The 14,555-nt window shown below is 36.9% G+C and overlaps 2 protein-coding genes across 2 annotated transcripts; both read right to left on the reverse strand.

Annotated features, from left to right (window-relative positions):
- Positions 1-1,685: 1,685 nt before the first annotated feature.
- On the reverse strand, positions 1,686-4,979 carry LOC113534655 (extracellular calcium-sensing receptor-like). The gene is made up of 6 exons (XM_026927602.1): positions 4,765-4,979; positions 4,358-4,649; positions 3,409-4,200; positions 3,052-3,276; positions 2,829-2,952; positions 1,686-2,593 (listed from the first exon to the last, which is right to left on the reverse strand). Exons 1-6 carry the CDS (start codon positions 4,977-4,979, stop codon positions 1,686-1,688), a joined length of 2,556 nt encoding a protein of 851 aa, XP_026783403.1.
- A 5,757-nt stretch (positions 4,980-10,736) lies between these two features.
- Positions 10,737-14,081, reverse strand: LOC113534695 (extracellular calcium-sensing receptor-like). Its single transcript, XM_026927650.2, has 6 exons — positions 13,867-14,081; positions 13,426-13,717; positions 12,466-13,257; positions 12,147-12,374; positions 11,915-12,038; positions 10,737-11,644 (listed from the first exon to the last, which is right to left on the reverse strand). The coding sequence occupies exons 1-6, from the start codon at positions 14,079-14,081 to the stop codon at positions 10,737-10,739; spliced, it is 2,559 nt and encodes an 852-aa protein (XP_026783451.1).
- Positions 14,082-14,555: the final 474 nt, after the last annotated feature.

Genomic DNA, 14,555 nt, shown 5'->3' on the forward strand with positions numbered 1-14,555 from the left:
TTGCTATGATGCAGCATAGCAAATATCAGCATTATTAGCATGCTGATACAGCTAAGCTGTAACTGGATTTTTAATCATCAGTTAATTACTTAAAAAAACATGGCCGCCTGCAGCCAATCTGAATTTAGCAGACATTTCACAATGCTAATTTATTCAAACAGCTATCATTTTTGACTGGTTGCATGGATTGAATGAAAGTCTTCAAGATTCTGTGGTCAAAAGCAAAGTTTGGAGCATGGTCATTCAAAGGGGGCATAGCTAAGGTCATGTTTCTCAGGAACAATAAGTCCGATCAAGCTGAAAGTCAGTATGGTGCATCAAGGTTCTAATCTCTAATCTGGATTTTTGATGTTGACCTATTTACTTAAAAAAAAACATATCCACCATCAGCCAATCTGACTTCCTCAGGCATTTGACAAGGTTATCATTGAACTATAGTCACATAACTTGAATGGTAGGTTGAGGTATGCACCCACTACTGTCTGATACAATGTCACTGAAATTGGCCACTGGGTAGAAAGCAAACTTATCTCTTGGAAAATAAGGTTTACTATGAAAATTCTTTTAGAAGTTAATTTGTTTCTCCACACTCTAAATGATTGCTTTTTGCACCATTTGACTCCACTCACTTAAATTTGTGATAGACCTACTTTTGCAAAATAGTTCTGAGATTTGTAGCCAGTCCACTTTCAGCAGGCATTTCACACAACTAGCATCTATTATTATTATTATTATTATTATTATTATTATTATTATTATTATCATTATTATTATTATTTTGTTTGTTTGTTTGTTTTTTCCTTCAGCTTAACTTCTGTTTGTAAGTTTTTGTCAATGTGCTCCATTTTTTTTTTTTTTTTTTTTTTGGGCATTACAAACAGTAGCTAAATGGCTTCTGTAATTTAGTTCAAGTGCATTAATTTCCTAGACACCTAATGTACATGTACACAGCCTTGGTATTAAAATGCTTATTACAATTGACTGCTAAACCTGCATGCCATAAGTGGTGCAGAATATCAGTCTTTTCATTTTGGCACCCATGTTAACAGAGTAGAGCATTTATATTGTATGTGTTCCATGAGGAAAACTGTACTGCAGCACACTGTTGAGGCTGTTGTTTCGGTGTGTGTATGTGGCACTCACTAAAACCTACCCTAGTGAAAAAAAATATGCTAAGTATACTTAGCAGACAGTATAATTAAGCAGACAGAGTAATTGTCAGTAGTTAGACAGAATTAAATATTCAGTAAATATGTATGCTACTACTGAATGCAACCAATATGTGGTTCATGCAAATGTATTAATACAAACACTAAAATACACAAAAATTGTTGCTTCTATTGTATCATTTTAAGAGTGTTTTATTAAATTTTCTTTGTTGACCTACTATGTACATACCATTATAATTTTCATCTACAATGAAAAAAATGGTTAAGAGCACACAGTATGGCCACAAAAATACTAATATCACAGGTAAACTGAGGAATCTCTAACATTGCTTTATAATTTTCACATCATCCCATTCTTTTCAGATTATAAAATATGAATAAATGGTTTAATGCTGTGTACATTATATTATTTAATATAATTTTGTTCGTAATTTAGTTTAATGCTGTGGTTTGAGGTTCAGGGGACTATATGCTTTATATTGGTCCATATTAACCATACATATTTATATTATTAACTTACTGAACTGGCACTTTTCCCATAATTTGCTTTTTATTGTTTTTCTCTGGCTTCAAGATGATTATGTAACACTTTGGAAGAAAGATACAGAAGAGTAAACCAAAGCTTGATGCTAAAATAGCAAATATCTCCACAGCTACAGTGAATTTTCCAGGAGAGCTGACATAAGCTGGAATAAAAGCGATCCAAACTGCACAGAACAATACCATGCTGAATGTGATGAATTTAGCTTCATTAAAATTATCTGGAAGCTTCCTAGCCAGAAAAGCTAAAATGAAACATAAAAGAGCTAAAAGGCCTATGTAACCCAGCACAGCCCAGAAACCTATGGTTGATCCCAAATTGCATTCAAGAATGATCTTTTCTTTATAGTGCATTAGATTTTTGAAGGGGAAAGGAGGGGATATTGTCAACCAAAGCACACAAATAAGAACCTGCATCAGAGTGAAGGCAAGTACACTGAGTCTTTGCTGTGGAGGCCCAAACCATTTCATGACATTACTGCCTGGAAGTGTAGCTCTGAATGCCATTAACACCACTATTGTTTTCCCCAGTACACAAGAGATGCAGAGGACAAAGGTGATCCCAAACGCTGTGTGGCGCAGCATGCAAGACCACTCAGAGGGCTGACCAATGAAAGTAAGTGAACAGAGGAAACACAGAGCTAGAGAAAATAGCAGCAGGAAGCTCAGTTCGGAGTTGTTGGCTTTGACTATTGGTGTGTTTTTGTATTTAAAGAATATGATTGCTATTACTGTTGTCATAAATGAACCAACAATAGAAACAACTGTTAGCAAAATTCCCATAGTTTCCTCATAGGACAAATATTCAATTTCCTTCATTACACATTTATTCTTGTCTGCATTTGACCAGTAATCTTGTTGGCACTGCTGACATCTAATGGAATCTGCAACAGAATGAGAGAGATAATAACACAGAACAAGAAAAAAAATTATATATATACTAGATATATATACTAGAAATAATCAGCAAGACATATGTAAGATTAATAAAGGTATTTTTTTTTGTTTTTAGCTGGCCATCTATATCTATCTAATTTCTAGCTAACTGTATCTAGTAGTAGTAGTAGTAGTAGTAGTAATTGGTATATATTATTTTTCTTCTTTAGGGATATTCTATACCTGTCATATTACTGATCTCTCCAGCAGCACATGGTATGCAGTCAAAACAGCAGATAGGCTTTCCTTTCTGCACAGCTTTCCTTGTACCAGGGGGGCAACTCTCACTACATACAGATTTGGGCACCTTTTTAAAATAGAAAATGTAGTTACTTGAATGATAATATGCTAAGTATTTCGACAATAATTTATTATATTTAAACTAGACATTTTTCGTTATACTCACCTGATTTGTATTGTTTGCCCACACAATGGAAGACATGTCTACTGCTAATCGAGCATGAATAGGAAGAGAGGAGTCATAAAGTCCAACTGTGACAAATTTGTACTGATCTTTACTCGTTTGCCTGTTTATTATTTCATATTTTGCTGGTGGATCACCATTTTCATCAAAATAAACTTCTTCACCTTCTTTTGTCTTGAAATGCACCTTTTTAAGGTGTTCTAGAAACTGATGGAATAGAGGAAAAATGTTTTTTTTTTTTTTTTTTTAAATACAAAGTCTTTTTCTCCTGGTTTATGAAATTAATGTACGTGTCAAACGCTTGAGTGGAAAACATTTTCAGAATCAATATTAACTTACTGTGAACAGATCTGGCTGCTTCTTTGTAGGACATGTGTGTTGGCAGCCGAGAAGACTGTGCAGAGTATAGGCTATGGCATATACTGCTTTATAGATATTATTGAAAATAGGCATAAAAGACATATCCGTGAAGGTGTTTTCTAATCCAGAGAGTTTCTCTTCACCTGTACATACAGTTGAGTCCTCTGAATCATTCTGCACTGTAAATTTGCAATTAAACAAAGCCTCCCAGAATTTATTAAAAATGGCACTGCCTACTGATTTCAGTGGTTTTATATTGAGAATAAAGTCCTCCAGACCTGTCACCTTTGTTTTGGGAATGGCTAGCCCTATAGCTCCTTGCAGTATGTTGTTCTCATCTAGTTTGGCAACTACTGGATCAGAGATCCAGCCCTCGGTTCCCACCCACTGATATCCTGTGATGTTGTGTTCAGAAAGCATGGGCAGCAAAACTTCAAAGTCCCACTGAGTGACAAATCCAACTATCACTCGCGATGTTGAGCTTTTAATTTGCTCAATGATTCTCAGCATTCTTTCTTGTGAGTAGGTTCTAAAAAATGGAAGGGAATATTCTAAGCATATGTCCAGTTGTTCTGCAATTTTAGTGAATGCAGCCATCCCACTATTACCATAATCATCATCTCTTCTTATTGCTCCCACCCAGGTCCAGCCAAAGTGCTTGAGCATCTCTGCAAGTGCTAAGGTCTGGTAATAATCACTGGGAATAGTACGCAGAAATGAGGGATATTTCCGTTTATCACTGAGACATTCGCAGGTAGCAAAGTAACTGATCTAAAATTAGATTCACATGGTTATATCAGGCATGACAGTCAGTCAGTATTTTTCACACTGTCACATAACATCATGAGTTGTAAATGAGATTTTCAATGCCTTTCTATCATCTCACCTAATACAGAATAATGTAAATGTAAGTAAAGGAAATTCTTACTAAGGGCATGCTGAAAGGTCCAATACTCTTTGATATAGCCATGGACACTGATGAATATGTTTCTCCTATTATGGCTTGCACCTGGGCTGGCTTTGTACAGATCTGTTCTGAGATTGAGTTCTCATTTCCATTCACAAGTGTCATTGCTACTTTCACCCCCTGTGTTATAGAGCCACAGGTATCAAAGATCTTGTAGCCCAGTGAGACTCCAGGCAGTAAAGAAGAACTGTTGTTGATCTCCTCTACTGCATATATCAAGGTCTGTGAATACTGGAAGGATCTGAATTCCAGACTTGTTAAAAAACATACAGAAACACGTTTACATGATTCTCTAGAGAATCTAATGATATCATTATTGCCAGTATTGTTATTATTTTTTTTTACTTCTTAATGTTTATACAGCTTACCTCGTGCACTTCACTGCAGGTGGCATGACAGAATAGGATGAGTCTGTCATCTCCCATTTAAAATGGAAGGGGAAAATTCCTCCAACTATGATATCACCATCCTTCCATATCTGCGGGTATGCAGGCTCTCCACGCAGGCTACAAGTAGTTTCTTGCGCAGTATATGAATTGACGATGGCCATTACCACATGAAAGAGAGTAAATATTGACTCCATCTAGCGATCCAGTTCTAAAGAAGAGATATAGTGATAATGTAATGCTGGATATGTCAGCTCACTGAACAGAATTAATCAGTGGTATTTATACAGAAGGAAAACAAATCCTCTATGGTAAAGTTACACATGTGGGTCACAGCCAAAGGAGGTGTGACGGTTCTATTTTGACAGAAGTAGGCCTTTACCCTGCTTTACCTCTGGGTTTTTGTCACATTAGTTTTGTGCTATTGAGAACCTTCTATAAGATATGGTGTGAGAAGTTTTACTGGTATTTAGTCATAGAATATCTATTTCCTACATTTTTTTAAGCTTTTTTAACTCCTTGTTTTCTTGGCCTTTATACATTCCTTATTGTATTAGATTTATGCTGTGCTTGTTAAATATATGTTGATAAATGTTTATACTGTATATGTTATTCTTTCCTACACACATGTCATAAATGGCAATAATCACTGACATTTAACACTTCTGGTGCTTGGACATTATTCTGTCTTCATAACCAGCTCAAGGTTTCTATCGGAGTTATTTGTCATAACGTGAAAAGGGTCCTGGGTTTACCGACACAGTTATTAAATTACTTTAACAATTTTTCCTTTTTTTTTGTTGTTATGGAGAGATAAATGTTCTTGTTGCTTCCACTCCAACTGTCATAATAAAATGAAGACAGCTATAATAATTTAACTAGTTTTCTAATCTGCATAATTGGAAATATCTAATTGTTTTGAGATTATTAGTAGCAATGAGAAATGGTGCTGTTAAATGCAAGTTGTATTAAGCCAACAGGCATTTTTCCCTTGCCAGAAACACATCCAAGACCTGCCTCAGAGTACTTCAGCAAGAAAATTATTTCAAATTGTATTACTGCCTTGCCTACCACTTTATATTAGTTTTTTTTTTTTTTTTTTAAATTTAACTTATTTACTTCCGGATTACCCAAATATTTGGCCAAAAGGACCCCAAATGGACATTACAAATTTTCTGTTGACTTGACTACTTTTTTTCTATTTTAGGTTTATAATTTAGCATAGTAACATTTGAACATGTTTACAACAACTTATAATTCATTAATACTTGCCACTGCTTAAACATAAACAAACAACGCATTGACTTTCCTGAAGTCCACCAACAACTGGCCTGACACATCTAATTTGGGCACAATGACCACAGAACTGCTTCATCTCAATGTCAGACATAGACCTGAGTTCTTGATGAACTGTTTTTCATGGGTTTACTAGTGATGTGTCATCAATTTTATTACCCTGGATATGCAATTTGGCCATGTTGAAAAAGGTCTAAAAAGGCTTCTATGTAAAGAGCTTCCATTAACTTAGTCAGTAGCCCTTGCTTTCCAAGATTTTTTTCCTCTTTCCATGCTTGTATCAAGTCATGTGTGGGTTTTTTCAGCAGACTGCAAACATGTCCCCCTGTGTTGTGTTACTGCGTCCATCTTTGGTTCTACCTACAGCCACAAATACTGCTCTACCACAGTGATGCACTGCACATTACCAAACCATTCTACCATTGTCTTTGTCTATTGTCTCTAGCCTACTGCATTGTCTACATCAACAGTTTTTCTAGCTTTAACAATCTCCCTCCACAGTGAACACTTCCAGTGCATTTACTGCAAAATTTATTGTGGGGTACAGTGCCATTCTGGGGGCAGGTATACAATGGACAGTCTTAGAAGGGCTTCAATTGGAACTGGCTTTTGGAGTGTGCAATGTTGCTTTGTTGGGGCAAAAGCCTAAATACTGGAAAATAGGAGAAAAAGAGTTAGTGTGTGAGATGGAAATTTATGGACTAGATATAGTCTGTCTTTCAACCACACAAAGTATGGGCTCCAGTATGAAACTTCTCAATTTGGGGTGGTTGAGAGTCCTACTATAGAGTTCCCACAGGAGAAAGGCCTCTGCATGTGTGGGAATACTTACCAGTTTATGCAGCTGTTTTTTGTCCAAGTGGACAAGAGGATTGGCCTATGATCATGTATCTTGACATCGTTGTATGAGTTACTGCAGGAATACAGGGTATCTGGGTCACTACTTTATGCAAACCACTGATTGTCAAAAGCAAACACTTTGTTTGAGCACAAAGATCATTAATAAGTGTACTTGCTACCAAATTAAAGAGAGGGGCTGAGCTGTCAAATGATGTTGAGTTGGATTTGTCACACATGGTGCTGGCAAAATTTACCTGGTAAACTCAGGAGACTTATGGGTTGCTTTGGAGCATCTGGCAGAAACTACTTCTTTCCACCACGTGAGATTGAGGGCACTGTATGAATGAATCATATTAAAGTCATCAATCATAGATGCAGCTGCAAGAGGCTATGGCCAGAAGGGTGTCAGTGCTTGTCATGGTGGTGACCCTAGGAATCGTTGGTGGACACAAGGGGTAAGGAAAGCCTTCAATATGAAGAAGGAGGCCTTCCAAATAATAATCACAGAAGGTTCTTCTTGATTAAATTGTGAGGTATTGTGAAGGATTTTGGCAAACGCAGTTGTAGAAGCAAAGGGGCAATGCTAGAGACAACAACATGAACATGATCTGTAGAGGAGTGTTGATCTCTGCTGGGAATACTGTTGAGGGATGGAGCACTTTGAGAAACTCCTTAATCCATGCTCTGCTATGAGGAGGGAAGTCTAGTACATATCTTAGCACTAAGGCTACAGGGGTGGATGAGATTCGTGAAGCTCAGGTCCCAAGAAAGGTAAATACCAATACTCTGGACAGGAAACTTCACCCAATCAGATTCAGGAGGGTCAATGCCGGTTCTTCCCAGGCTGTGAAACAGTGGACCGCGTTTTTACACATGCATAGCTTTGTAGGGATCAGGGGAGTATGCTAAACCAGCCTACATGTGTTTTGTGGATTTGGAGAAGGCCTATGATCATGTATCTTGACATTGTTGTAGGAGGTACTGCAGGAGTACAGGGTATCCGGGTCAGTCCTTTATATGATCCAGTCTCTGTGTGAGTGCAGTAAGAGTTGTGAAAATAATCAATTAGCATCAGCCTCCCGTTTGTGGTTTTCATTGACAGGATATCAAGAACACAGCCTAGGTAACTAGAGGTAGCATCCCTGTAATTTGCAGATGATGTCATCTTGGCCCCGTTTGTAGTGAACCTCTGACACACAGTTAAATGTTTTGCTGGGTGTGAAGCAGCTGGGATGAAATTCAGCAAGGCCCTGGTTAAAAAAGAGTAGCATACTGCCTTCATGCCTGTGGTGGAGGTGTTCAAGTATCTTGTGAGCTCAGTTTTTAGATAAAGCTCTCTCTCTACCAGTCAATCTACAGCCCTATCATTATCTATCGTCAGCAATAATAAGGCTGTGAGTATAGCTGGAAATAAAGTTCCTCCACAGGGTTGCTGTGCATACTCTCCATTAAAGGGTGAGAAGCTCAACAGTCCTGGAGAGGCTGGGAGTAGACCTGCTGCACCTATTTATGGGTGATGTTTATGGGCGATGTAAAATTTATGGATATTGTTAACAAAAACATCATCCACTGGCTGATCTTATGACTTATGATAGGTTTGCCTCACCTGAGAAGTACTTATGATGGTTTATCCTGCCTCATAAGATCAGCAAGATATGCTGCAGCTAAACCATTCAGAGCTTTAAAGGTCATGAACAGGACTTTGTACTTATTGTGGAACTGGTAAGCACACAGGCTACTGCATTCAGAACTATCTGTATCCTCTTCCTTACAGGATTTCTGTGTTTTGAGAAATTAGCAGAAAATTCTATTTATCTAAGTTTTTATGTTTTTACACAGACTTTTTGACCCTTTTACGTGCTGCTGAATCAGGCTGAAAGAACTTTCTGGGACACCATATTGTACTTTTTCAGGTGCTGAGGAACCTCCATTTGAAAATGGTAACAAATCTGTCAAATATGATCTAATCAAGACATGAACTTGTCAGTCAAATTCATCTGTGTTTTTAAACCTGTCCACTAAAATACCATTGTGAGTAGTGTTAAATGCTTGATTAAAAGTTTGAGCATTAAAAGCATCAGCTTAAAACACTAAATTTAAAAACCTGCAAAACCCTAGCCCACATTCGTTGTATGACCTGACTTCCTGTTTTCATTTGCTCCCCTCCCAGGTGACCTAAAAAACATTCCTCAATTATTTGGTGCATGTAGCAGATCATTATATTGGGCAGAGGGTTGCAGTGGATCTGGAGCCAAGCCCAGTAATATTAATTTTATTTATATTACTGCAGGAGAATTCACCCCAGATGGGATGTCAATCTGTTGCATGGCACCATTCACACATGCTTTCACATAGAGGGGAAATTTAGTGTAGCCAGTGTGCCTACCTACATGTTTTTCAACAGTGGGAGGGAAACAAGCAAAACACCACATACACAGTTACCTAGTTCAGAACCCTGCAATTCTACTCATTGTGCCACTGTGCTGCCCACATTCTGTGTATGTATATACAAAATGAAACAGCCCTTTCCCCTGGTAAACTGGTGTAATAACAGAAGGCAAACAATTGCATTATTAGAACATGATAGGCAATAACAAAGTGACATTTGCTTGTCAATGATTTAGTATTAAGACATTTTTCCCAATATGAGGCTGTTGGCTGCTGAAGGAGGGAAGTTTCAGAGAGAAAAAGCAATGATATAACCTTTTCTTTAAAAAAATCACCAAAAATAATTCAGCAAAAACTTTTTTGCACTTTGACCAGTCTGCAGACTTAAATTATTTTCCCAAAAAGGACAATGCATGCATCTGTTCAGTTTGTTTGACATTACCTACTGCTTGACAGAAAGAAGATTTAAACAGTATGTTGTTTGTTTGTGTTCTTCAGCTAAACATTTGCCTGTAATGTTTCATCTATGTCCGTCATATATTGGTGGGTAATACAAAATAGTAGCTAGTATTTCGGCTAGATGGACAGCATGATTTCCTTCATGAACATTAAATTCCAAGAGTCCTAGTGTGTATGTAAACAGCCTTTGTCTCAAAATACTCATCAGAACAGACTACTAAGACATGGTTCACACATGGTACCTCTTATGCCATAAGTGGTTAGAACTCTATCTTAAAAGAAAGAAAATCAATGTGGGTTCCATGAGCACAGTGTACATCCCATCTGACACTCAGTAAAATCTATCATGGAAAACTATGCATAGTAGTTAGTAATAATATATATAAGCAGTAGTAGGCACACAACAGTAGTGGATAGAATAGATGTGCACCAGCTTTTTTTTGACTCTATAATTGTGTTATTTGCTATGAAGAATGGTGGAATGGTGTATGTACAAGAGGAATTTGTAAATTAATAATTAATAAACTAGGTTAGTTTAGTTGTTAGCAGAAATAGGCTACTACTGAGTACAGCTAAGAAGAGGTTCATGAAAATGTATTTATAAAAACACTAAAATAACAGGCCACAAATCATCACTCCTTTAATATCATTGTAGGTGTTTTTTTGCAATTCCTGCTTTGTTTATTACCTATGTACAAACCATCTTAATTTTCATTCCCAATGAAATGTTTAATATCACACGATAGGGGCACAACATTACTATAACAGTTAAAATTGCCAATTTCTAATATTTCTGTATTGAACACAGTAATTTATATATATTTTTTTATCTTATCCAATTCTTTTTCACTTAAAGAAATTACAAACAAACAAACAAAAATAAAAAAGTGTTCTGACAATCAAGCTTCAGGTCCAGTGGACAATATGCTTTATATTGGTCCATATTAATCATTCATATTTATATTATTAACTCACTGAACTGGCACTTTTCCCATTATTTGCTTTTTAGTGTTTTTCTCTGGCTTCATGATGATTATGTAACACTTTGGAAGAAAGATACAGAAGAGTAAACCAAAGCTTGATGCTAAAATAGCAAATATCTCCACAGCTACAGTGAATTTTCCAGGAGAGCTGACATAAGCTGGAATAAATGTGATCCAAACTGCACAGAACATTAGCATACTGAATGTGATGAATTTAGCTTCATTAAAATTATCTGGAAGCTTCCTAGCCAGAAAAGCTAAAATGAAACATAAAAGTGCTAAAAGTCCTATGTAACCCAGCACAGCCCAGAAACCTATGGTTGATCCCAAATTGCATTCAAGAATGATCTTTTCTTTATAGTGCATTAGATTTTTGAAGGGGAAAGGAGGGGATATTGTCAACCAAAGCACACAAATAAGAACCTGCATCAGAGTGAAGGCAAGTACACTGAGTCTTTGCTGTGGAGGCCCAAACCATTTCATGACATTACTGCCTGGAAGTGTAGCTCTGAAGGCCATTAACACCACTACTGTTTTTCCCAGTACACAAGAGATGCAGAGGACAAAGGTGATCCCAAACGCTGTGTGGCGCAGCATGCAAGACCACTCAGAGGGCCGTCCAATGAAAGTAAGTGAACAGAGGAAACACAGAGTCAGAGAAAAGAGCAGCAGGAAGCTTAGCTCAGAGTTGTTGGCTTTGACTATTGGTGTGTTTTTATATTTTAGAAATATGATTGCTATTACTATTGTCATAAATGAACCAACAATAGAAACAACTGTTAGCAAAATTCCCATAGTTTCCTCATAGGACAAATATTCAATTTCCTTCATTACACATTTATTCTTGTCTGCATTTGACCAGTAATCTTGCTGGCATTGTTCACATTTAATGGAATCTGTCATAGAGTGAGAGATATAAAAACATAAAAATACAGAACAAGAAATGTTAGACATCTGGAAGAAAAAATACACAAAACATGTGACACATCAGGATCACATATGTCTAGCTAATTTATAAAATTTCTGTACTTTAACCTAGGTAAGCTTAACTGTCAGGATGTTTTTTTGTAGAATATTAATGACAGCACTGATGTGTTATTGGTAGTAGTGATAGGAGTTGTTGATTTTGTTATCTACTATTTTTCTTCTTTAGGGATATTCTGTACCTGTCATATTACTGATCTCTCCAGCAGCACATGGTATGCAGTCAAAACAGCAGATAGGCTTTCCTTTCTGCACAGCTTTCCTTGTACCAGGGGGGCAACTCTCACTACATACAGATTTGGGTACCTTTTTGTTAAATAGAAAATGTGGTTACTTGATAATATGATATACATTATCAAGTCTGTCAAGGATATTTCACTTCATTGATTCCGTGCATTTTTTCCTTATGCTCACCTGATTTGTATTGTTTGTCCACATAATGGAGGCCATGTTTACTGCTAATCGATCAATAATAGGAAAAGAGGAGTCATAAAGTCCAACAGTGACAAATTCATGCTGATGATCTTTACTCATTTGCCTGTTTATTATTTCATATTTTGCTGGAGGATCACCATTTGCATCAAAATAAACTTCTTCACCTTCTTTTGTCTTGAAATGCACCTTTCTGAGGTATTGTAGAAACTGATGGAATAGAGCAAATGGTGTTCTTTGAAAGCTACATATGTTCTCCCCCCTTGATTGCAAAAAGAGTTCAGAAGTGGTATTTACTTACTGTGAACAGATCTGGCTGCTTCTTTGTAGGACATGTGTGTTGGCAGCCGAGAAGACTGTGCAGAGTATAGGCTATGGCATATACTGCTTTATAGATATTATTGAAAATAGGCATAAAAGACATATCCGTGAAGGTGTTTTCTATCCCAGAGAGTTTCTCTTCACCTGTACATACAGTTGAGTCCTCTGAATCATTCTGCACTGTAAATTTGCAATTAAACAAAGCCTCCCAAAATTTATTAAAAATGGCACTGCCTACTGATTTCAGTGGTTTTATATCGAGAATAAAATCCTCCAGACCTGTCACCTTTGTTTTGGGAATGGCTAGCCCTATAGCTCCTTGCAGTATATTGTGCTTATCTAATTTGGCCACTACTGGATCAGAGATCCAGCCCTCGGTTCCCACCCACTGATATCCAGTGATGTTGTGTTCAGAAAGCATGGGCAGCAAAACGTCGAAGTCCCATTGAGTGAAAAATGCAACTATCACACGAGAAGTCGACATTTTAATTTGCTCAATGATTCTCAGCATTTTTTCCTTTGAGTAAGTTGGAAAAAATGGAAGAGAATATTCTAAGCAGACCCCGAGTTGTTCTGCCACATTAGAGAAAGTTGCCATCCCGTTATTGCCATAATCATCATCTCTTCTTATTGCTCCCACCCATGTCCAACCAAAGTGTTTGACCATCTCTGCAAGTGCTCTGCTCTGGTGGTAATCACTGGGAATAGTGCGCAGAAATGAGGGATATTTCCTTTTGTCACTGAGGCATTCACAAGTGGAGTAGTAACTGATCTGCAGTTAGAACCACACAGGTATATCAGACATTATGCTCAGACAGTCGCAAAACATCAATAGAAATATAAAATGACCTTCCAGCTGTATATTTCTTCTAACCTTTGAAATGGTGTTGCAATAGTCACAATCTTGACAAAAATGATTAAATGATTAAAAAATTCTTACTAATGGCATGTGGAAAAGTCCAATACTCTTTGATATAGCCATGGATACTGATGAATACGTCTCTCCTATTATGGCCTGCACCTGAGCTGGCTTTGTGCAGACTGCATCTGAGATCGAGTTCTCATTTCCATTCACAAGTGTCATTGCCGCTTTAACACCCAAAGATGTGGAGCCACAGGTATCATAAATCTTGTAACCCAACAAGACTCCAGGCAGTAATGAAGAACTATTGTTGATCTCCTCTATTGCAAAGATTAAGGTCTGTGAATAATGGAAGCCTTTGAATTCCATACTGGTAAAAAAGTCAGACAGAAACACTTTAATATAAAACTTATATTATATAACTTTAATATAAAATATAAGAGCATATAACCGCTAGATAATTGCTTTAATAATTATTATATGTTCATCCTTAAAAGCTCATTTTCATATGCTGCTTACCTTGTGCACTTCACTGGAGGTGGCATGACTGAATAGGACAAGTCAGTGATCTCCCAGTTACTATAAAAGGGAAAAATAGCCCCAACTATGATGTCACCATCTTTCCATAGATGTGGGTATGTAGGGTCTCCATACAGGCTACAAGTGGTCTCATTAGCTCTGGAAAAATTGATGATGGCCATTAACACATGCAAGAGAGTAAACAATGACTCCATCTATCTATAATGTAGTAATAGTAAGTGTGAGCATGTATGCATGGACTGATATGTCAGCTAGTTGAACAGGAAGGATCTGTGGTATTTATACAAATGGAAATGCAAATCCTCTATGGAAAAATTACACTTGTGAGCTACAATCAAAGGAGGTTTGACATTATTATGCTCAGAAATTAGTAGGCCATAATGGATTGTTTAGCCTGTTTTACTTCTGGGATCGTTACTTTGTGTTTCTTTTGGCTTTGTTATAATTTGTATATCATTCATTCATTCATTTATTCATTCATACATTTCTTCTCACATGTGATATTTTGGACCATTTGAATTATAATGACATTCATATTTGACATTTTCTGAAATAACTACCCCTTGCACAGTTCAGTAACCTTGGATATTTTAACTTAGCATTTTTTCACTTTTTTTTACACAATCGTAAATATTGCAAGAGAAAAGATTAAAGTTTTATCATGATGT

This window comes from Pangasianodon hypophthalmus, chromosome 6 (assembly GCF_027358585.1).
Source record: "Pangasianodon hypophthalmus isolate fPanHyp1 chromosome 6, fPanHyp1.pri, whole genome shotgun sequence".
Lineage (NCBI taxonomy): Eukaryota > Metazoa > Chordata > Actinopteri > Siluriformes > Pangasiidae > Pangasianodon > Pangasianodon hypophthalmus.

Excerpts from the sequence above, each read along its gene's own strand:
- LOC113534695 (XM_026927650.2), bottom strand. The coding sequence starts at position 14,081 with ATGGAGTCATTGTTTACTCTCTTGCATGTGTTAATGGCCATCATCAAT. Across the intron at positions 12,375-12,465 it reads AGCAGCCAGATCTGTTCACA|TTTCTACAATACCTCAGAAA; the intron begins GTAAGTAAATAC and ends CTATTCCATCAG. Across the intron at positions 11,645-11,914 it reads AGAGATCAGTAATATGACAG|ATTCCATTAAATGTGAACAA; the intron begins GTACAGAATATC and ends ACTCTATGACAG.
- LOC113534655 (XM_026927602.1), bottom strand. The coding sequence starts at position 4,979 with ATGGAGTCAATATTTACTCTCTTTCATGTGGTAATGGCCATCGTCAAT. Across the intron at positions 3,277-3,408 it reads AGCAGCCAGATCTGTTCACA|TTTCTAGAACACCTTAAAAA; the intron begins GTAAGTTAATAT and ends CTATTCCATCAG. Across the intron at positions 2,953-3,051 it reads GGGCAAACAATACAAATCAG|GTGCCCAAATCTGTATGTAG; the intron begins GTGAGTATAACG and ends TATTTTAAAAAG.